Source organism: Moschus berezovskii, chromosome 15, assembly GCF_049115385.1.
Source record: "Moschus berezovskii isolate FMDL1 chromosome 15, NW_MosBer_1.0, whole genome shotgun sequence".
Taxonomy (NCBI): domain Eukaryota; kingdom Metazoa; phylum Chordata; class Mammalia; order Artiodactyla; family Moschidae; genus Moschus; species Moschus berezovskii.
In genome coordinates, this window is record NC_142474.1 from 49972892 (window position 1) to 49997642 (window position 24751).

The window sequence follows — 24751 nt, forward strand, 5'->3', positions numbered from 1 at the left end:
AATATAAAGCATTAGTAAGTCATTTGAGTGATTAAAATAAGCCTTTTCATTATTATTATTATTATTTTGCCACACGTTGTGGCATGTGGGATCCCTGACCAGCGATCGAACCTATGTCCCCTTCATTGGAAGCATGGAGTCTTAACCACTGGAAGTCCCATAAAAAATGAATTCTTGAATATAGCAAGACTGACATGTTTCATTCTACCCATCTGATAAAGAAATATCTGTGAGTCATAATATTTCTTATTTTTGAAAGTACTTTCAAGCCTTTTCATCTCTGCCTGCATGGCCTGTTTTAAATTATTTTACGTAATCACACAACGCCAGATTTTATATGCAGACTTGCCCTAAATATCATCAGTAACTAAAAATCACCAAGTGTTTCACAATGCCAGTAAAATGAGGAACCTGGAACATACAAATAACCAGTATGTGATAAAAGGAAACGAAACGGTTGGGACGGCTTCCCAGATGAAGGGATTGCCCTGTGGATGGGGATTCTGCCCCAAAATTAAGAGTCTGAACGCACAAATAAAATCCACCAAAGAAAATGGGAATACCATTTACAGCTGCTGCTAGCATACAAAACACTCCTTTTGTAGGCTGTAAAAATATATCCTGTACTTTGGAATGTCAGCCCAGCCATCAGCTGTAGTAGCTTATGGTAGATTTCATTAAAACCATTCCGTGGCACTTTGTAATCTTAGAAATGCACTAATAACTCACTATAGTGTGTGTCAACAGTTGTTAGTCATCATTTCACACTGCCCTGTACCGCCTTGAATTTCAGCTCATTTTCCTGTCCACCCGGGCTGCCCCAGTTGCTGTGCACACAATAGGGAATTCAGTATGACATCATACAGTGGTGCACCCGGTATCTGCATCTCTTTAAGCACTTAGATGCCCACCCCCCACAGAGTAATTAACACACTCCCTTGTTCAGAGTGCCTCCACATCATTTTCTCACCGAGTCACATCCCTACCTCCTTATTTCTCTCCTGATTTTGTTGTAGGTGTGAATGGCTGTTTTTGCCTTTAGAGATGTATTTTAAGGGGTCAGTCTAGGTTTGAGCGTTTCTCCCAGACCACACTGTATCTCTGTATGCTCACCTGCAGATGGGGATATCAGTAGTAGCATCTCCTGGAGCAGAAATGTTAACTCCACAAGAGTTAATGCCCACAGAGCACTTAGCATTGCACCCACCCCACCGTGCTGTCAGCGAGGGTCCAGGTCTAACTGGCTTCTTCCCATTATCACACCAGGTGTGGTAGGAAATGGCTAGTTGCTGGTTGGGGTATTTGACTTTCTCCCTTTTTGTTGGTTTTGTTTCTATTTCCTCCACCCAAAGGACAGCTGCCCCTTGTCCTGCAGGGATGCATGAATGGCATCAGCCAGAACCGCCCCAGCCGTGGTCAGGCCGCACACTCCCTGAGGGTTTATCAACTTGATCCTTTGTCATCTGATGCCTCATCATTTGACCTTGGGAACGTAGAAGATGGTACTTCTTACCTGGACGCTTGGTGGTAATGTCCACGGCTGTACGACAAAACTTATCTCCCTGGTTTTTCCCATTGCGCAATGTCCCTGGAGAATCTTTGACTTTTTCCTCCTGTTTCTCCCCGCACACACACATTCACGCTCCCCGTCATTGCCTCACATTTTAGGAAAGACAAGATGACTTTAGAAGGAGTCTCAAAGGAGGGAGTGGTCCAGCCATCCACAACCAGCAGCTGGCTTGCTCCCCATCTTGGGGTCAGATTGGTCTTTTTGCCTATTAAGGCAACATGGGCCCTCGGGCTGGGAGACACTGTGACCTCAATCCAGGATGAGTTTAGGGCAGTGGCCCCTGTCATTTTGTGCCCAGGCCAACGTGAGAGCTATCCTGGGAAGAGTAAGAGGAGGTAGATTTCCAGTCTGGCACTGCCACACCATAAGCTGTGTGATCCTGTGAGACTTGTCCAACAGTTTGCAAAAATAAAGGCAGGTGTGGAAGTGTAATTGGTGCAGCCACTATGAAGAACAGTATGGAGACTCCTCAGAAAACTAAAAATAGAGCTACTATATGATCCTGCCATCCCACTCCTGCACATACACCCAGACAAAACCATAATTCAAAAGGATACATGCACCCCCATGTTCATAATAGCACTATTCACAGTAGCCAAGATACGGAAACAACCTAATGTCCACCAACAGATGAATGGATAGAGAAGAGGTGACATATTAACTCAGCCATAAGAAAGAATGAAATAATGCCATTTGCTGCAACATGGCTGGACCTAGGGATTATCATACCGAGTGAATATGATATCACTTATAGGTAGAATCTAAACTGTGGCAGAAGTGAACTTATCTATGAAACAGACAGACTTGCAGACATAGAGAAAGAACAGACTTGTGGTTACCAAGTGGTGGGGAAGAAAGGATTGGGAGTTTGGGGTTAGCAGATGCAAATTATTATATACAGGATGGATAACCAACAAGGTTCTACATGGAACTATATTCACTATCCTATAATAAACCATAGTGGAAAAGAATATGAAAGTGAATATATATATATATATATATATATATATATATATATACACACACACATCAGTTCAGTCACTCAGTCATGCCTGACTCTTTGCGACCCCATGTACTGCAGCACACCAGGCCTCCCTGTTTACCACCAACTCCCTGGGCTTGCTCAAACTCATGTCCATTGAATCAGTGATGCCATCCAACCATCTCATCATCTGTCAGCCCCTTCTCTTCCTGCCTTCAATCTTTCCCAGCATCAGGGTCTTTTCCAATGAGTCAGTTCTTCACATCAGGTGGCCAAAGTACTGGAGTTTCAGCTTCAGCATTCCAATGAACATTTAGGACTGATTTCCTTTAGGATCGAATGGTTTGATCTCCTTGCAGTCCAAGGGACTCTCAAGAGTCTTTTCAACAGCACAGTTCAAAAGCGTCAATTCTTTAGCACTGAGCTTCCTCCATAGTCCAACTCTCATATCCATACATGACTACTGGAAAAACTATAGCTTTCACTAGATGTACATTTGTTGGCAAAGTAATGTCTCTGCTTTTTAATATGCTGTCTAGGTTGGCCATAGCTTTCCTTCCAAGGAGCAAGCGTCTTTTAATTTCATGGCTGCAGTCACCATCCGCAGTGATTTTGAAGCCCAAGAAAGTAAAGTTTCTCACTGTTTCCATTGTTTCCTCAGCTATTTACCATGTAGTGATAGGACCATGGCTTAGTGATGGGATGCCATGATCTTTGTTTTCTGAATGTTGAGCTTTAAGCCAACTTTTCACTCTCCTCTTTCACTTTCATCAAGAGGCTCTTTAGTTCTTCTTCACTTTCTGCCATAAGGGTGGTGTCATCTTCATATCTGAGGTTATTGATATTTCTCCCGGCAATCTTGATTCCAGTTTGTGCTTCATCCAGCCCAGCATTTTGCATGATGTACTCTGCATAAAAGTTAAATAAACAGGGATATAATATACAACCTTGATGTACTATTTCCTAATTTGGAACCAGACTGTTGTTCCATGTCTGGTTCTAACTGTTGCTACTTGACCTGCATACAGATTTCTCAGGAGGCAGGTCAGGTAGTCTGGTATTCCCATCTGTTGAAGAATTTTCCACAATCTGTTGTGATCCACATAGTCAAAGGCTTTGGCGTAGTCAATAAAGCAGAAGTAGATGTTTCTCTTTAACTCTCTTGCTTTTTCAATGATCCAATGGATGTTGGAAATTTGATCTCTGGTTCCTCTGCCTTTTCTAAATCCAGCTTGAACATCTGGAAGTTCTCGGTTCATGTACTGCTGAAGCCTGCCTTGGAGAATTTTGAGCATTACTTTGCCAGTGTGTGAGATGAGTACAATTGTGCGGTAGCTTGAGCATTCTTTGGCATTGCCTTTCTTTGGGATTGGAATGAAAACTGACCTTTTCCAGTCCTGTGGCCACTGCTGAGTTTTCCAAATTTACTGGCATATTGAGTGCAACACTTTCACAACATCATCTTTTAGGATTTGAAATAGCTCAACTGGAATTCCATCACCTCCACTAGCTTTGTTCGTAGTGATGCTTCCTAAGGCCCACTTGACTTCACATTCCAGGATGTCTGGCTCAAGGTGAGTGATCACACCATCGTGTTTATCTGGATCATGAAGATTTTTTTGTACAGTTCTTCTGTGTATTCTTGCCACCTCTTCTTAATATCTTTTGCTTCTGTTAGGTCCATACCATTTCTGTCCTTTATTGAGCCCACCTTTGCATGAAATGTTCCCTTGGTATCTCTAATTTTCTTGAAGAGATCTCTAGACTTTCCCATTCTGTTATTTTCCTCTATTTCTTTTCATTGATCGCTGAGGAAGGCTTTCTTATCTCTCCTTGCTATTCTTTGGAACTCTGCATTCAAATGGGTCTATCTTTCCTTTTCTCCTTTGCCTTTAGCTTCTCTTCTTTTCTCAGCTATTTATAAGGCCTCCTCAGACAATCATTTTGCCTTTTTTCATTTCTTTTCCTTGGGGATGGTCTTGATCCCTGCCTCCTGTACAGTGTCAGGAACCTCTGTCCATAGTTCTTCAGGCACTCTCTCAGATATAACCCCTTGAATCTGTTTGTCACTTTCACTGTATAATCATAAGGGATTTAATTTATGTCTAATTATTGGAAAGTAAATGAAAAAGAAACATGGCTACTTTCTATTAATATAAAATGTAGATTTCTTTGTAGTCTTGTTTTTCAAATACTTTTTAAAAAAACCTCTTGGCGCTCTTCCCACTTCAGTCCTTTCTTTTCTATATTATTTATTTACCTGGCTGTGTTGGGTCTTCGTTGTGGCATGTGGGATCTTTGTGGCATTGCATGGATCTTTCCTCATGGTGTGCAGTTTCAGTAGTTGAGACATACAGGCTTAGTTGCTCCGTGGCTTGTGGGATCTTAGTTCTCCGACTGGGGATCAAACCCACGTCCCCCACCTCACAGGGAAAATTCTTAACCACTGGACTACCAGGGAAGTCCCCTTCATAGTCTTTTTTTAGTTTGTTTCATGTGAATGGGATATTTAAATAGGTGGTTAAATCGAATGTGAATGGGGTGCTTAAATAGTAGGTTAAATTGTATATCTGTAGTTTAATAAAGACTTCTGTCTTTTTTTTTAAGCTATGAAGCCCTATTTAAATTTGTTTGCTTTGTTTCATAATTGTTGGGTGGGGCAAGTCATTGTAGGCAGATCCATGACCAATTTAAAGAGGATATCCACATTCTTTATTTTTGGCCACACTGCGGCTTGTAGGATCTTAGTTCCCTAACCAGGGAGCAAACCCGGGTTTCATGGCAGTGAAAGCCTAAGTTCTAACCACTGAACCACCAGGGAATTCCCTCCAAATTCTTTTTATTCTGGGAATTCCCTGGCAGTTCAGTCCTTAGGACTCTTAACTACAGTAGGCCCTGGTTTGATCCTTGGTGGGGAAATTAAGATCCCAGAAGCCAACAGGCACAGCCCCCTGTCCCCAAATTCTTTTTATTCTGTACTGGAATTGTATTTTAAGATTTTTAACTAAAATTATCCCATCATAATAACTCAAAAGAAGCAGGCCCTTAGGATGAGGATTCTGTAAGAAGAATAGTTTTCAGGAATGTAAATATTATGCTTTATAAACTAAATTTTTGCAGGGGATTATTTATAAACACAAACTGTATCCTATCTAATTATTCACGTTCAGAATCAGTTGCTTCTACAATTTCCTCCACTTCCTGTTTTTCCAGCAGCTCTTCTGCCTTCTGGTTCCTCGTTAGCCATGGCCTAACAATGAAGTTTCCACTAGTTACTCAGAGCAATTCTGTTGTTTCCTGATGAGTTTTTTTAACCTGCTCTATTTGCTGTTTCATCCTGACTTTGAGAGTTGAAGAAATCAGAAGGACAGAGAAAATGACAAATGTCACCATTGCCCTGTGGACACCCCGTGTGCCTTCTGTGGCTGCGCCCTGGTGAATTTGCTATATAAGTCTTCCTTGTCAAGTTATGTTTGTAGTTTAGAAATCACTTAAATCAGTCTGGTTTGAAAACAAGATATAAAATCGATGCAAATCACTTTAGAATGGCATGCGAGCATGCATAGCTGCTCAGTCATGTCCAACTCTTTGTGACCCTGTGACTTTAGTCCACCAGGCTCCTCTGTCCATGGGATTCTCCAGGCAAGAATACTGGAGTGAGTTGCCATGTCCTCCTCCAAGGGATCTTCCCAACCCAGGGATCCAACTCACATCTCCTGTGTCTCCTGCATTGGCAGGTGGATTCTTTACCGCTGAGCCATCTGGGAAGCCCCTTTAGAATGGCATCTCTAGCCTTTAGAAAAAGAGTATTCCATTCTTTCCCATGACCATTCAGCAAACCTTCCTGGGCAGGCCTGCTATACAGCAAATAAATGTTCAGTAGTAAACAGAAGCTTCAATACCTTGGCCACCTGATGTGAAGAAAAGACCCTGATGCTGGGAAAGATTGAGGGCAGGAGGAGAAGGGGGCAACAGAGGATGAGATGGTTAGGATGGCATTGTTGACTCAATGGACATGAGTTTGAACAAGCTCCGAAAGATGGTGAAGGACATGGAAACCTGGCGTGCTGCAGTCCATGGGGTCGCAAAGAGTTGATAAGACTGAGTGAGTGAACAGCAGCAACAACAACTAAACATACAAAGATGGACACTCGGGGGTCACTGCCTCCTAGAGGGGTGAAGGGGAGCAAATCATGATCTCGATCCTACCATCCCGTGACCCTGTGACTGCACCACTAACCAATGTGTACCCAGAGCAAGTTACTTCTCCAGCCCTTTTTTTCCTCTTTATCTTATAAAGGAGGTGATTTTACCTATCAAATTGTCAGTGTCTATTGCAGATTTTTCTTGGAATTGAGTTACCTTACTTGACCCCACCAGCTAAAGATTGTAGCTAAAAATAAATAGCAGACTCCAGGGTTCTGGGTTCTGCCTATAAGGAGCTTAGAAGTTACCAACTTCATCCCAGCAAGTGAAAAAGTGAACAGACTGAGAAATCAATCATTCTTCTTGGGTCCACAAAGAGGGGAGGAGTAAACCACCACCCCTAAGATCTTAGACACAGACAGGCCAGTGCAGGGAGATGTGTCTTAAGGGAGCAGAGACAAGCAAAGCAATGGAGCAGAGATAATCTTTTCAACCAATGGCGTTGGGACAACTGGAAATCCACATGTGAAAAAAAAAGATTCTAGACACAGACTTTATACCCAGCATAAAAATTAATTCAAAATGGATCATGAACATAAATGTAAAACACAAAACTATAAAACTCCCAGAAGATTACATAGAAAACCTTGATGACCTTGGGTATGTGATGCATTGTTAAATACAGCACCAAAGGCACATTCCATGAAATAAATAGTTGACGTGCTCAGTTCAGTTCATTTCAGTTGCTCAGTCGTGTCCGACTCTTTGCGACCCCATGGACTGCAGCACTCCAGGCCTCCTGTCCATCACCACCTCCTGGAGTTTACTCAAACTCATGTCCATTGAGTCAGTGATGCCATCCAACCATCTCTTCCTCTGTCCCCTTCTCCTTCTGCCCTCAATCTTTTCCAGCATCAGGGTCTTTACCAATGAGTCAGTTCTTCGCATTAGGTGGCCAAAGTATTGGAGTTTCAGCTTCAGCATCAGTCCTTCCAATGAATATTCAGGACTGATTTCCTTTAGGATCAACTGGTTGGATCTCCTTGCAGTCCAAGGGACTCTCAAGAGTCTTCTCCAACACCACAGTTCAAAAGCATCAGTTCTTCCGCACTCAGCTTTCTTTATAGTCCAACTCTCACATCCATACATGACTACTGGAAAAACCATAGCTTTGACTAGACAGACCTTTGTTGGCAAAGTAATGCTTTTGAATATGCTGTCTAGATTGGTCATAATTTTGGTCAACTTTAGTTGACATGCTAAACTTCATTAAAATGAAGCAGTTGGTTCTGTGAAATACAACATCAAGAGAGCTAGAAAAACCACCCACTGGGATAAGGTGTCTGCAAAAGACATATCTGATCAAGGCCTGTTATCTAAAATATACCAAAAACTTTTAAAACTCAACAGTAAAACAAACAAACTTAACAGAAAACAAACAACTGAATCAAATTTGGGCCAAAGACCTGAACAGACACCTTACCGGGGAACAGATACAGATCGCCAATAGGCACATGAAAATATCCTCCCATCCTATGTCATCAGAGAAATGGAAATTAAAACAAGATGCCACTACCTACCTCTCAGAATGGCCAAAATCCAGAGTCCTGACACCACCCAGTGCTGAACTCGCAGTCGTTACTGGTGGGAATGAAAAATGGTCCAGCCACTTTGGAAGACAGCTTGGCAGTTTCTTACAAAGCTAATCATACTCTTTACTATATAATCTAGCAATCACATTCTTTGGTGTTTACTCAAAGGAGCTGAAAATGTATAGCCTTCACAAAAACCTACAATGAATGTTTAGAGCAGCTTTGTTCCTAATTGCCAAGACTTGGAAGCAACCAAGATGTCTTGCAGTAACTGGATGGTTACACAAATTGTGCTATATCCAGACAATAGAATATTATTAGGCACTAAACATAAATGAGCTATCAAGCCATGAAAAGACATGGAGCATCCATAAATGCATGTGCGTGCTAAGTTGCTTCAGTTGTGTCCAACTCTGTGCAACCCCATGGACGGTAGCCCACCAGACTCTTGTGTCCATGGGATTCTCCAGGCAAGAACACTGGAGTAGGTTGCCATGCCCTCCTCCAGGGGATGTTCCTGACCCAGAGATGGAACCCACATCTCTTATGTCTCTTGCATTGACAGACAGGTTCTTTACCACTAGCACCCCCTGGGAAGACCCCTTAAATGCATACTGTGTACTAAGCGAAAGAAGTCAATCTGAAAAGACTCCATACTGCATGATTCCAACTATATGACATTCTGGAAAAGGCAAAACTATGAAGACATAAAAACATCAGCGGTTGCTGAGGGAGGGGAGAGGGGAGGGAGATAAACAAGCTTAGCACAGAGGCTTTTGAGGGCAAAAATACTCTATATGATAGTAGGATGATGGATACATGTCGTGGTATATTCATGAACCACAGAATGGTCAGTACCCAGCGTGAACTCAGAGGGTAAACTCTGGTGGTTATGATGAATCACAGGTTCAATCATAGGTTCATCCTTGGTAACAAATGCAGCATCTGGCGGGGATGTTGATGACACGGGAAGCTATGTATGGGTGTGGGCAGGGAGTAATGAGAACTCTCTATACCTTCTCTCAATTTTGTAGTAAACCTAAACCTGTCGGGAAAAATGTCTTTAAAAAAGTAAGGTAAAACAGGGTGAGTAGAAAAAGTAGTATTATACTTCGGAGCTTCTGTCTCAAATTAAAATTTTTGAACCTCTAGTAATATCTGCCTTTTCTGTTCCCACAATTTCACTCATATGTTGTTCATCAATCTTAACTCTTAACTCGGGGGTTTTGGCTCCCTTTTCGATCAAGTGTTTTATTGAACTTAGCCAAAGCCAGACTTGGAGCAGCCTGGGAGTAGTTCAGAGGCTCTCCTTCGTCCCGGTACTCGGAGCATCTCTGGGTGGTTTTGGTTTTGGTTGTTTGTTTGCTTTTAGGGCAGGGAGGAGCTGTCCTGCCTCTTCTGATGGTGGTTAGGTTTACAGCATCGTCTCCTTCGCAGATGCAGGAGCTGTGGCTCGGCCATGGCTCGGAAGTGTAACCTCATAAATGTCCCATCACTGAAATCCAGTCTATTTCAGCATCCACGGGCCTAATTTCTGCTTGTAATCTGATTACGGGGTCTGAGCTCTTCCAGCCTGCACTGTCTCGCTTTGCATTTACTCTACTCTCAAGGACACCAGTGCCTGACTGCCTTGCGCTGTGAAAAGCTCAACCCAATTTTGCTCAGACAGGCCGCAGGCCGTGGCTGCTTGAGAATTAGCTGTAGAGCAGGCTCTGTCCCCGAACTTGATGTGTGCAGCCATGTTCAGAAGCCCAGGGATTCCCAGCTACCTGGGCACTTTCAAGTTCTCTGAGAAACAAGGTAAGCGAGAGAAATGGAAAATGCCCTCAGGTGTCTATTTAATAGCATCATGAATGCCTTGCATCTTCCATTTTACCCTGGATGCCCCGTTATACTGTTCTGTGGTTTTCTCAAAGGATGCTTTAAATATCTCATTTACTTTATAAATTAGCTTATCTTGGGATTGCTGAGAAAGGTGGCTTTTTATTTTATTTCTGTTGTACGTTAAAGAAATTGCTAAACCACTAAAGCCTTTATGAAGGAAACATTGCAGATTACATTGGAATGCTCAAACTTTGGATTAAGTTCTGGATGTGCTGTACTTTAACTGAAATATTTTTCTAAACCAAATGTTATATCTACTAAATTTTTTCCAGTAGGCAGTGGTATGTGTTTGCCTTTATATGAAATCTTCATGGGAGGCTGTTTGGAACAATAATGTTGTCTTCCTCGTGGCTTCCTTTTTAGCCCAGAGGAAAAGGTGTGCTTTCAATTTACCTACTGAAGTGGCATCTCAGCTTAGGTTCACAGATGGAACTAAAAAGAAATCTTTAGGTTATCTTGAATATCACATTGGAAATTTGGCCATTGTCTATGAAAGTATTTTCCAATCCAAATGCACGATTGGGAAGAGATTTGAACAACTAAGACGTCAGATTCAGGAATTTGCTTCTGCAATATTTGATAGATTTTTGAACCAAGTTCTCTTTTTCTAAGCACATAACAAGGATATTTGTGCAATTAGCCAAAAAGCCTAGATGTTTAATTGGCATTACATCTTTGTATTGTGTTTCTCTAGTTGGTCCGAATTTCCAAATTCCAGGATTTGGAATGTATTTGATAGGTAATGACATGTCAGCATCTGGTATATCTTGTACCTCCTTTTCCTCAAGCTTCTGCCCCTAAATATTAAGCAGTAAAAGGCTCTTCCATAGGGGACGAAATTTCTGTAAGTGGTCTAATTGTGGTTTTCTGGGTGGACAAACGGTTGCTATGCCAAAAGCTGTAAAATAGATTACTTACCCAAAGCCGGTTATAAATTTGCCTGTGCCTGGTTTTCATTAACCAGTTCGCTCAGATGTGTGTTTTTGCTGGATGTGATTGTTACCAGCTGTCTTTACGTAATATATGTCTTGTCTTCAAAAATAAATAAGTGGCGCATTTGATGTGGCATTATCATTTAGATTTTAATGAAGGCAATAAAAACACAGCTGAAGTGTCCCCTCCACTGTTCATCAACCCCTCATACACCCCAACTCCTGCTGTGCCTTCTTTAAAAGCATCAAATATACCAGGCAGTGATGATTTTAAACCTTTCTGGTTACCTGGACCAAAATTGTTTAATTTTTTCCTTCGTTTTTTGCTCCTGAGGATAATAGCTATGTTTTTCAGTATTTAATTGCTTTGGAGTTATTCTTGTAACCATAGAGAATTTAAATGGTAGCATTGAACTATGTCAGAATTTTTTTTAACCCATGAAGTATCTTGGCTACTATTAACCAAAAACAAAACAAAACAATTCCTAAGTAAAATGCATGTGGTGGGGTTTGATGCTTAAAGGTGTCTGTATTTTCTGTATTCATATTTCTGGTTCACAGGTTTCTTTTTCTTAAATGGTCTCAGAGGGAGCATGAAGAATTTTTTTTTCCCATTGGAGTTTTTTTTTTTTTTTTGGTTTTAAGTTACTGTGTGGGTATTTCATTCTTACATTATTTCTTTCCCCTTAGATTTGAACAAGAAAAACTTAAGCCTCGTTGGATTCCCGTGTCAAAGAAAAGTTCCAAGGTAAAGAAGTCTTTGCTTAAGAAATCTTAAGTTTCGAAGATTTGTAGGAGCTTTAGAAATTATTCTCCTAAATTTCTAATCCTTGAGTTTTAAATGTTTTAAAAAAATATTTTCTCTCCAGAGTTTAACTTATTAAAACATGTGAAGCAGACTGACTTAGCAGTGCACTCAGCCAGCAAAGATTCTTTTTGTATTGGCACTAGTGGTAAAGAATCCACCTACCAATGCAGGAGACACAAGAGGTATGGGTTCGATCCCTGGGTCAGTAAGATCCCCTGAAGTGGGAAATGGCAACCCACTCCAGTATTCTTGCCTGGAGAATTCCATGGACAGAGGAGCCTGGCAGACTACATACAGTCAGTCCATAGGGCTGCAAAGAGCCAGACTGAACACACACATGGGAGCTATTTATAAAATGGCCTATTGGTATCTCTGTAATTGCAAACTTGTAAAGGGCTTTTCTTTACAAGTTCTTTTCTTTCTCATATCTGCCTCTAAGGATATGAGCTTTTGGCTTGTTGTTGTTTTTAATTGAAGTAGGTTAATTTACAGTGCTGTACCAGTCTCTGCTGTGCAGCACAGTGAATCAGTTACCCACATATATGCTTTTGGTTTTTTAAGAAAGGATCTAGTCTTATTCTTCCTCCCTCTGCCCCTTCCTTCTGACCCATTCTTCTCCCCTTACTTCTCTCCCTCCACCCATCCATCCACTCACCTGTTCAGGTAAGTTCATGTTGCCTGGTCTCTTAACCTTTCTGCCCTTCAATTCCATTGGCTGCAGGATATTATGGGTACCTATTTGATGTACCTGATATGCTAAAACTCCATGGTATATACATCATTGAGGTGAGATAATAGAAAAATTAAACTTTGTGCCTAATAAGGTAGCTATATTTCAGATGTGTTCTCATAGATGGCTGTCCCTAACAGGTTTTGAGATTTTCAAGTGGAGACACAAAATGATGGTCTCTGAACACACAGAGATGTGGATTTCAGCATCCACTTTATTATGCGGGAAGGCCCCAACCCAGATCTACCCTTCATTCCACTTAGATGCTTTTGTTCGTAATGTATGACATAAGACATTGTTTCTTTACTTTAAAAGTTTGCATTTCAAAACCTTGGGATAAGCTGTTGTGTCACCAGTGTCCTAGCCAAGCTAAGCCTGGCTCTGCGTTTGAGAATGTTAGATTTGACCTTGTGAACACACTGGATGGGGTAAACTTTTATGAATCTCATCCACATCTTATTAATAATATAAGATAAACTAGAGCAGTGAGGAGGCATGGTCATCAGTAGGGCTGTCTTATTTGACTCATGAAACCTTACTTTTCTAGTACTTGATACAATTTCCCTTATTCCTCATCTTTGCTTTCTATTTAATAGAAGCTGAGGCTTATGTCTTAATTTGCTCACTCTCATAGACTGAGTGGCTTATAAAATTTGTTTTATAAGTGGCTAGAAATTTGTTTCTCACACCTGGAGTCTGGAAGTCTGAGGTCAGGGTGCACTGTCATGGGGTGACAACCCTCCTCTGGGTTGCCCACTGCCCTATGTCTTGCATCCTCTCTTGGAATGGGCACCGATCTCATTCATGAGGGCTCCACTCTCACGATCTAATCACTTCCCAGAAGCCCCACCTCCTACTATCTTCACCCTCGGGGGTCAGGATTTCAACCTAGGAATTCTGGGAAACACAAAAATTCAGATCATAGCAACTTTGTTTCGAATACATCACTAGCAGGTTGGTTTAGCTGTTGTAGACTTAATAGGTGACTAAGAGCAGAGAGGAAAAAAAGGAAGAGGAGACAGAAAAGCGCTGCTTTTTCAGGGGAAAGTATGCAGTATGAGTGCAGGTTGGTCAGTTCAGGTAGAGAGACTCAGAGGGACACAGCGGTGCTGAAACAGTACTGTTATCTCATGTACACCTATTAAAACAATGGCCCAGGCTCTGGTCCTAAATGTAAACTGGGCTGGAAATACAAGAACCTGCCTCCTTCAAAGAAATCTAGCTACCCAGATACCAGACATGGGAACGTGAGGTAACGGATTACATCTCCCTTGTCTTTTTTTTTTTTTTTGGCCTTGTGGGATCTTAGTTCCCTGACCAGGGATGAAACCCATGTCCCCTGCATTGGGCGCATGAAGTCTTAATCACTGGACCACCAGGGATGTTCCCTCCCCTGTCTTGTAACTAAACTGCAGTAGAAGAGTTAGTTGTTGGGAAGCCCTTCACTGTGTGGAACAGAATATTCCTTATTAGGACATCCCATTTTTTTAAAAAAGATAGAAGGTAATAACCGCAGGATAGCCTGCTCTCACTTTAATAAAATGTCCTTTTATTGTCTTGCTGGGCATTTAAGTAGGTTAATGGGACATGTTAAAAAAATTTTCATGGAAGCAAAGGGCAATCTTTTCTTGGATCACTGAAGCAGAGGAAAGAGCTAGAAGTATGAAAGAATTAGTCATGAAGAAGGGAGCTCCATTTCAGAGGAGATGAAAAACACATTAAAGGTTTCTTCATGTTGTTGTTGAATTACTAAGTCATGTCCAACTCTTTGTGACCCCGTGGACTATAGCCCTCCAGGCTCCTCTGTCCATGGGATTTCCCAGGCAAGAATACTGGAGTGGGTTGCCACTTCTCCAGGGGATCTTCCCCACCCAGGGATTGAACCCATGTCTTCTGCATTGACAAGCAGATTCTTTACCACTAAGCCACCAGGAAAGCCCCATTTATTCATATTAGAAGCTTTTAAAATTTTAATTCCCCAAAATGAAGACTGTTGCATATACTTTAGTTATATATGGAGAGACAGTTTCATGGTGAAATAGAGGATCCCACCTTTTACTGGAGCTGTGGCAACCTACCAAGGCCCAGAGAGGTGGTCTGGGCAGAGATGCCCTGATCCCCATGTAGGTGATAATGAGGAGGGACATAGTCCAGCATCCAGGGCTTGGGCCCCCCCAGTGATGCTGCTCTGGGTGCCTCTGATTCAGAGAATGAAAAGAGAGTGACACTGGGGCTGTGGGGGAGGACATTTGTAATGTTTAACCAGCCATTAGATGAGCACATGAGTTACTCGTTCATGGACGGTCCAGAATGCTTCACCAGTGTGTCCTGCCTGCATTTTCACTGCTGACTGGTGCCCCCCAGGTGTCAGAAGTCCAGGATAGAGGCATGACTTTTCTCAAAGTCTGGTTTCATATTGATTTGGGGAAACTTGCATCCGTCACAGCTCTTGTGACAATCTTAAGTCAGAGTCCTTGGTTCCAGCCCATCTTCCTTATTCTTCTTGTGGCTCATCTACTTCCTCATTGGTTAGTAGTCATTGGTTACTAGACATTGGTTAGTAGTCATTGGTTAGCAGTCAGAGGTTAGTAGTTACTTGCAGGAAATTTGGAGAGAGAGGTATTAACAGCAAGAAAGAAGTATAAAGGCAGCCATGTGGATTCCAGTAAGAAAATTTTACCTTGAGGATGGAGACCTGAAAAATAGACTACTTGATAAACATGGAAACATAACACATATTTTCATACATATGGACAAGGTGGGCAAAGGTAATGAGCGATGCTTTCCCAATTATGTATTATTTTAAAGAGAAGAGAAGGAGAGGAAGGAAGGGAGGAAGGGATGACATTATTAAATACATGCTCTTCTAATGAGTCTCATTGTTTGTCATGTTCTTTGCCCCATCATATCCACAGTGTATAAAGTGTATACATAAAATACTTTGGGAGACTTCCCTGGTGGTTTAGACTTCACCTTCCAGTGCAGGGGCTGTGGGTTCAATCCCTGGTTGGGTAGATAAGATCCCACATGCTGTGGGGTAAAAAAAAAAAAAAACACATAAAACAGAAGCAGTGTTGTGAAGCCTTTAAAAATGGTCCACATCAAAAAAATAAAATCTTTTAAAAAAATACTTCAGAGTAGTCATCGTAAATATTTGAAATATTTTATTGGAGCCAGTTCATTCACTGTACATTTATTGATTTTTTAAAGTATTTTTTAAAATCAACAAGTTAAAATGAGACACTTGTAATATGTTCCATTAATAGGAAAACAGGGTCACATGAGAGAATATAACAGAGGTACACAGTGTAGATTCGGTGCAAGTAGGTGGGCACCGGATCACAGGGTTCTTCCTTAAGGAAATGACCTTAAACTGCGGCCCAGACCAGGAGCAAGACTAGCCAGGATGGAAGGAAGCTGGAGAAAGAGACTTGAGCAGGAAACAGCGTTCACAGTCAGCCATGGGAAGAGACAGGAGAGATTTCCCTAATGTGCTATGGTTTTCATGGTTTCTGACCACCCGTGAGAGGCTGTCCTGCCCATCAATGCAGACACATCTGTAGTTTGTTTCAAGAAAGGAAATGCGTGTGAAGCCAGGGGTGTAGGGTGATGGATTGTGAACCCCACTCTGTGCAAGTTCAGTGAAGTGTTTAACAAGAGGGTAGTTTTTTAGTCTTCCTTAAGCAGATTCCTTGAGCTTTTTGATCAGCAGATAAAAGGGGGAAAATAGAAACACAAATGTTCAGTTTTGAAAATATGAGATAATATTTGTGATCCAAGGTCAATGGTCTAGGAGCTGAATACTTCAGGGTTTGCCTCATTCTTTGTAATATAGAATTTTCTTCCTGAGATTTTTGTTTCCCAGAGAAAGTACAGAACTTGTTGGAATGTTTCAAGTGATTAAATAGTCAATTAAAATATTGATAGCATGTCACTCCTTAAGTAGGGTGCCATTCTGCAGTTGTTTAATGTTTTAAGTTTAGACTGCATCATACCTCTGAAAAAACCCTGAGAACCATCACTGTATTACAGTTCACTATTGAGAAGTCAGTGCTTATTCTAAGTTTTTGACCTAAGCAGGTGTCAGGATTTTCAAGCCACCTGGAGTGTCGTTTTCAAAGCCTACTTATTCTCGAGACTTTTTATTAAATGATATGAATATATGGCACTGCTGTTTACGAGTATAAGCATTCCACATTTATAAGCAGTAACCAAGGGTTTCTGAGGAGCTTGGTTCTAGGAAGATGTGATGGCAATATTTTGGAGTATACAGATGATCCTTGAAATTTAATTTGTATCTAGGATATAAGTGATTGGTGCACCCCCATCATAGCACCCGCAGCACTTCCTTAGTCTCCCCTTGGGCCTCTGTGGGCACACCCCTGCAGGGCAGAACCACAGACAGGGGACCATCCTCGGGAAAGGTCAGGTTGGCACTGGGTTTGTTTACAGGTCTATTACCACCTCTCTGGAGGTGATCATATTGTTGGGGAAGATGAGTCCTGTTTCCCTAGGTTTCTTCTCTTCCTTTGAGGCAGCAGCTCTGGTCTTGCCCACTCCAGGAGCATTCTCCTGGAGGCCTTGAACTTGTGGGCTCCAAGTCTTGGACCAGGTGCACACGCACATTGTCAGAGCAGAACCTTGATTTGCACGTTGCGTACTGTTCTTGCTGCATGTGTGTCCTGTGGCAAAGCGTTGGACGGTTTCCTGATCTGTAAGCCAAATACAACAGTGGTCCCAGGGGTGTGTTTACACGCACACACACATACACACGCACCCTGGTGAATGTGCCCATGTGTCTTCCTTCCAACTTAGAGATTACTGAGTCCTATGGGAGCTTGAAGAGTAGCAGTGGGGGCAGTATTTACACCACCAGCAGGTATTGAGAAACGTGTGCTTTGGGAGGCTGGGAAGGGTGGGCAGAGCAAGGAGCTGGTTGGTAAGCCTGTACCAACATAGAGTACAGGATCTTAATTCCCCAACCAGGGATTGAACCCTCACCTCCCCCCCCCCTGCATTGGAAAGGCAGAGTCTTAACCACTGGGCCACCAGGGAAGTCCCATTTCTTTTTTTTTCCCCTGGACAAATTTTCATGAACCTTTCACACCTCTTCTCCATGCTTTGATTTTTGTTTGATTAAAGACATGTTACTTTAGTTTCAACGGCGGAAGAGAGCATGTATATCACCTAGACAAGTCACTGATTTTCTGAGGAAGACTAGCACAGAGAGGTTGACTGATTAGTTCACGCTTGCACAGCCACTGGTGGCCCTTGAAAAGGTTGTCAGTCTGAACAGAGGCATCCGTCGCCTAGTGTGGTGATGTTTTTACCACCAGAGGCCACACACACCCTCACATCCCTTCCACCCCCTGCCACCTATGCTGATGTAATTATTTAGTTGCACCCAAAAATCATATTAATATAGCCATAAGTAACTGAAGAAAAGCTACCTATTAACTCCCCCCAATAAAATATTTTACTTGTAATCTATACACACATGTTTAACTATGTACAACAGTAACATAATTTTTATGTTCTGTGATATCTCAGTTCACATCATACCTGGGTTTAAAAGGACTTTAAACATTTTCTTAATGGAATCATTTTTAGCTTTCAGAAAGAGTTCTTGTTTGAAGACAAAGAACAGCTTGCTAACCACAAAAGAGGGATCGATGCTCAGCTTTTAGCTGCCCTTCCTAAAGGTAAGACTTCTAGATGGTCAACCAGTATCTGGGGCATGTAAATGTATTATCTGGTTTTCCTGAAGAACTCTTTCCCTAATCTCCAGCTCTGTTCTCCTCTGTACCTCTTTCTGCCTCATCAAGAAAGCAACCTTAGTTAAATAACCTCTTTTGTCACATTTTTATTTTTTTAATTATTCTTTATTGGTGTATTGTTGTTTTACAATGTTGCATTAGTTTCTACTGTACAGCAAAGTGAATGAGCTATACATAGATCCACTCTCTCTTGGATTTCCTTCCCATTTAGGTCATCACAGAGCACTGAGTAGAGTTCCTTGTGCTATACCGTAGGTTCTTATTAGTTAGGAAATCAGTCCTGGGTGTCCATTGGAAGGACTGGTGCTGAAGCTGAAACTCCAATACTTTGGCCACCTGATGCAAAGAGCTGACTCATTGGAAAAGAACCCTGATGCTGGGAGAGACTGAAAGCAGGAGGAGAAGGGGACGACAGAGGATGAGATGGTTGGATGACATCACCGACTCAATGGACATGAGTTTGAGTGAACTCCGAGAGTTGGTGATGGACAGGGAGGCCTGGCGTGCTGTGGTTCATGGGGATGCAAAGAGTCAGACACGACTGAGTGACTGAACTGAGTGTATATATGTCAGTCCCAATCCCCCAATTCATCCCACTCTACCTTCTGCCTGTGGTGTCCATATACTTGTTCTCTACACCTGTGTCTCTTATTTCTGCTTTGCAGGGAAGATCATCTACACCATTTTTTCTAGATTCCACATATATGTATTAATTTACAATATTTGTTTTTCTCTTTTTGACTTCACTCTGTCTCTGGGTCCATCCACATCTCTACAAATGATCCAATTTCATTTCTTTTTATGGCTGAGTAATATTCCATAGTATATAAGTACCACATCTTTATCCATTCCTCTGTAGATGGACTTCACCTTACCACAAGTCCCTTCCTTTAATTTTAGGCATCCTCAAGTTTTTGCTGGAGTCTGGTACCGAGGGTAAGAGAGCAGTCCTAGAATCAGCCTCACCTCATCTCTCTCCTACTGTTCACCTTCTCCATGGGTGATGAGTTCTGCTTACTTGCCCGTTTCTTTTCTGTCCATCCCCTCCCACTGCTTCCAGCCCCCTGAGGCTTTCCAGTGCTAGGATATCTTTCAGCTCCCGACTGGGCAACACACTGAGCAAACAGTACAAAGTGCATCTTAAACATCTCTCTTCTTATCCAGGTAGACACTCACATCTGGTGAATTCACACTTTCACTGGTTAAGATATACATGCAGTCAAATATTTGCATCAGCTTACCAGCCCTCTACCCCTAGTACTGCACATGAAATAATACGAGCATTATCTGATATTTGTTTCTACCAACTGTAACACTAACTCAGGGGAGTACCAACTCACAAACTGTGTTCATCCCAAATGAGCTGTGTAACCCTTGCTTCAGAAGAAACCGCTTTTCCAGCAATTCCACTCCTGGGCATATACCCAGAAAAGATATAATTCTCTAATTTGAAATGATACATGGCACACCAACATTCAAAGTTGCACTATTTACAACAGCCAAGACATGGAAGCAGTCTAAATGTCCATCAGCAGAGGAATGGATTAAAAAAAAAATGTGGTGTATATGTATTCAGTGGAATACTACTCAGCTATATAAAAGAATGAAATAATGCCATTTGCAGCAACATGGATGGGACCTCGAGACTATCATACTAAATGAAGTAAGTCAGAGAAAGACAAACGCCATATATCTCTCACACATGGAATCTGAAAAAATGATACAAATGAATTTACAAAACAGAAACAGACTCACAGACCTAGAAAACAAACTTATGGTAATCAAAGGGAAAGCTGGGGAGGGATAAATTAGGAGTTGGGGATTAATTAATAATTATAATTAATCCTATTAATTATAAGATTTCATTCTGTATATAAAAGTGACAACAAGGACCTACTGTTTAGCATAGGAAACTATATTCAATATCTCATAATAACCTATAATGGAAAAGAATCAGAACGTGTATATATATGTATATATATGTGTGTGTATATATATAAAAACTGAATCATTTCAGTTTTTATATATATAAAAACTGTATGTATGTAAAACAATTATTTTGCTACACTCCTGAAATATTGGAAATCAGCTATATTTCAATAAAAATAACTTAAAAAAAGAAACAGTTCTGGTGGAAGATCAGGGGTTTTCTTCTGTCCTGAGAAAAAAAAAAAACATAAAAACCAAAAATAGCAGCAATAAATCATGAGATCAAGCCCAGATGGAATTAGACCAGAAAAAATATTCTCTTAACAGAAAAAAAATCAATTTTAAAAGTCCCACTGACAAATTTGTGTGCATCCTGAGGAACTGAACCAGTTGTACTCCTGGACACAGGTTGATGAGGATGGATGCTTGAAGAAGGACCCCAGGGGTTTGGCCTGGTGGTGACAACTTCAAGAAGGGACATTTTTCAATTTTTAAGTGTTTAACAAAACTGTCAACTGAAACAGAGTCTTGTTCTGTTTTGCTGCAGAGGTTCAAAATAAGAAGAATGTGTAGAATTACAAGGAGGCAGGAGAGAGTTCATATGAGGAAGAAAATTCTGATAGTTCTTGGTACCTGGAAGTGAAAGTCATTGCTTTGTGATCTCATTAACTGTTCAAGTCAAGAGTAGGATACCTATGTGCGGGGTTCCCACCTGGAACCCCAGGTGTGAAATGGAAAAGTCCTTCCAATTTGTAAGACTCTTTCAGAAGACAAACTCAATTTAATCTGAGTGAAACTGAAAGCGTCAGTCGCTCAGTCGTGGCCGACTCTTTGCGACCCCATTGACTATATAGCTTGCCAGGCTCCTCTGTCCATGGGATTCTCCAGGCAAGAGACTCCACTGGAGTGGATAGTAGCTATTCCCTTCTCCAGGAGATCTTCCTGACCCAGGAATCAAACCCAAATCTTCTGCATTGCAGGCTGATTCTTTATCATCTGAGTCACCAGGGAAGCCCAAGCCAAATGTAAAAATCTATGAAGGTGATCAAAACAAAGAGCAGGAATGAACAAACTGATATTAGCAGTGGTTTAGATTTGACTGATTATGGAAAGTTACATAAAGATTTCCTCTTCCTCTCTGTCCCCTCTTTCCTTCTCTTAGTGAATAATAAATAAGAAGAAGATCAGAAAAATTAAGAACAATGTGAGATGCTAGATTCCTCAAAGCTCAATCACTCAGAGTTCTACATATAACAATTTTAAAATGTATAAACTTATTAAGCAGTTTTATTAGACATTATCATAATTGATCATTAAAAATCATGATTTTCCCTAATCAAAGATGATTAACTTTATGTACTCACCAGATTTATGTTTCTAAATTAACAAGGTTTTTCAGACATGCTTCTTAAGCATTAGGGTCCCTCCTCCCCTGAATTTCATCTTAATTTCCATAGATTTATTTCACAGTCTTTACTCTTTATGAATTTGGTCAGACACATTTGGAAAGACCTCAGGTATTACCTGAGGTCTTTTTATTTCTCCACCTTAACAGATGTATTCAGTGTTCTGTCAGTTCTTGGTAACAGCAGGTTAAAAATAGGAATTGATTATGAGTTTTAATGTCATGGAGTTTCATGTTGGTTTATAAGTTTACAGAAGCTTCTTCCTGTTCATTTAGTGATGGGATTTTTGCTTGTGTGAAATTGAGCTTTTAAATGATCTTTGATTTTTCTCTAAGGAACTTCCTTTGCCCCTGTATCATAAACAAGTAATCAAGGGATTAAAACCATTTACCAGTGTAAAGCTTATCCTATTAAAATAGATTTTCCATTTAGGAGTTATGAAATGGAAAAATATATGACTCTACTTTTTTTTTAACAGCTTCATCGAGATATAATTCCTATACTATACAATTATCCATTTTAAGTAGACAGTTTGGCGGCTTTTGGTAGCTTCACAGAGTTGTGCATCGATTAGCAGAGTCAATTTTAGAACATTTTCATTATCCCCCCAAAAACCCTTCTGATAGCCATCACACCTCCCCCTGTTTCCTCTAGGTTTTTAATGATTTTATTTTAAAGCTGCTGGTCTTTGTATTAGTGGCTGCCATCCAAGTGTAAAAGTTAAATTGGATTACTCCTGGGGAAGAAAGATCAGCATTCAGAATATTCTGGACCTGGCCTGTGGTTTCAAATGCAGGCAGGGGGAGAGCTATTCTTGGCAGTCCCCCCACTACTTATATTTCTTTGGAAGATTCTACTGTATTCAGACTTGGGGGACTGAAATCAACAATAACTTTACCAGAAAGCCTGTTCTCAGAGCTAATTGAAGAAACCATGATTCCCAAGAAAAGCACCTAACAGACCAAATTATCCTTCATATTGCTATATTATTACAAAGTATATGAGGCAATTAAATTGTTTTATAAAGTATTATAGCCCCTGATGTCAAATCCTCTTAAATTGCCTTACTTGGAAAATGACCAATGCAAGTCCCGTCAGAAGTTGCTGAAGAAATAGAGTCATAGAATCCATATTTCTTAGACAAGGACAGCAGACTAAAATCACAGGCATCTTAGCAAGGGATAATTTAGTGTACATACAACTCTCAGTGCACTTGAAAATTTATTGCAACAGAAATTAGACCAGCTGTGCTAGTTTCTACCTGGATTTATGATGACGAATATTGCTATTTTCTGTACCATGTGTTAGTTATATACATATGACACAGCATACCATCAATTGAATTATGGCTTTTAAGTCTAATTTTTCAAAATACCTTTTTAGGAAAGAGACATTGAAGGATTTAGAGTTAAAAGGAGCATCAGGCTGCAACTTACTCTTAAATGGTTCAGAAAAATTAATATGTGAGTATGAGAATGTGTGTGCATTCATGCTCACAGTGCTCAGTCGTGTCCGACTCTTTGCAACCACATGGACTGTAGCCCACCAGGCTCCTCTGTTCATGGGATTTTCCGGGCAAGAATACTGGAGTGGATTGCCATTCCCTTCTCCAGGGGGTCTTCTCAACCCAGGGATCCAATTTATCTCCTGCATTGTTGACAGGCAGGTTCTTTACCACTAGTACCACCTGGGAAGCCCTATATCCATGTGTATATACACATAAATATATGCATATTTTCATATATATTTACATGTAAATGTACATATGGAGATAGAAAAGGGGGGTAAAAATAACTATAGTAACAAATGTTTACAAATGAAAAATGTCTTAATTTTTCCCTGAGACTGAATTATACAAAAATTTTAAAGGAAGGAAACCTTTTGGGAGATCATAAATAATAATAAACTATGTTCAGGGCTGACAGAAGATGGAGCAGTGATAGAGCAGTCTGTGGACTCTGCAAAAGACATGAAGTGACCACGTGTTTCCACAGTAGGGGCAACTTCCATGCTTTCTTAGTACTAGCTTTTTAATTTTCCAGTGCTTTAGAATATACCTGACCAAAATTCAGTGGGGGTGGGGAGTACTACAAGTGCTCATCTGAAGGTTTTTTCCTTTGGAATTGCATTAGCAATTCAAATAAAACATCATTCAATGCAACTAGAGATTATCATACTAAGTGAAGTAAGTCGGAAAGAGAAAGACAAATACCACATGATACTTGTACGTGGAATCTTAAACATGGCACAAATGAACTAACCTACGAAACAGAAACAGATTCATGAACATAGAAAACAGACTTCTGGTTACCAAGGGGGAGGAGGTGAAGGGGAGGGAAGGACTGGACTTTGGGGATTAGCAGATGCAAACTGTTATATATAGGATGGATAAACAACAAGGTCCTACTGTATAGCCCAGGGAACTCTATTCAATATCCTGTGATAAACTATAATGGAAAAGGATATAAAAAAAGAATATATGTGTATGTTCGCTGTACAGCAGACGTTAACACGACCTCGTGTATCAACTGTACGTAAATAAAAAATTTTTTTAAACCAGCAAAATAAAAGAAACAAAATAACAACCAGAAACATACATAGACAAATAAGAAGTCATTCTCTTTTATACAACCTAAGCGTTATCTGAAGAATAGATATACTATAGTAATTATGTTACCTGGTGTCAACGCCCCATGAGTTGACCTTTCCTTCCAGATTATGGGAAATAATGTCAAGAGGGAGCGTGTTGCTTATCTTTTTCACTCTACTGCTGGATTTTCTTTAAATGTTCTCAGGTGTACAACTTCTTTAGAAAATGTTCAAGTTTTAATGAGATAAAAATGATTTTCAGTCACAAATGAGGACCAGAAAAGTCAACTTAATTTTTCAGAGTGGACATTGTGTGCCTCTCCGAATGCACTGCATTCTTATTTTATGCTTGTTCTGGCTTACTCCATTCAGATGGTTTATAAACAGCAGAAATTTATTGCTCACT

General features: G+C 40.7%; 1 protein-coding gene across 11 annotated transcripts in view; it reads left to right on the forward strand.

The window, feature by feature from the left end:
* SVIL (supervillin) overlaps positions 1 to 24751 on the forward strand; it is a 278811-nt gene that overhangs the window by 148969 nt on the left and 105091 nt on the right. For all 11 annotated transcript variants that reach the window (XM_055429928.2, XM_055429919.2, XM_055429937.2 and 8 more), the window contains 2 exons: positions 11797 to 11854; positions 18255 to 18346. Coding sequence is in view for 1 of the 11 variants with exons in the window: in XM_055429953.2 (XP_055285928.2) it covers positions 11797 to 11854; positions 18255 to 18346 (150 nt within the window). In the remaining 10 variants the exon portion in view is untranslated. Of the gene's footprint in view, positions 1 to 11796; positions 11855 to 18254; positions 18347 to 24751 lie in introns of those variants that run through there.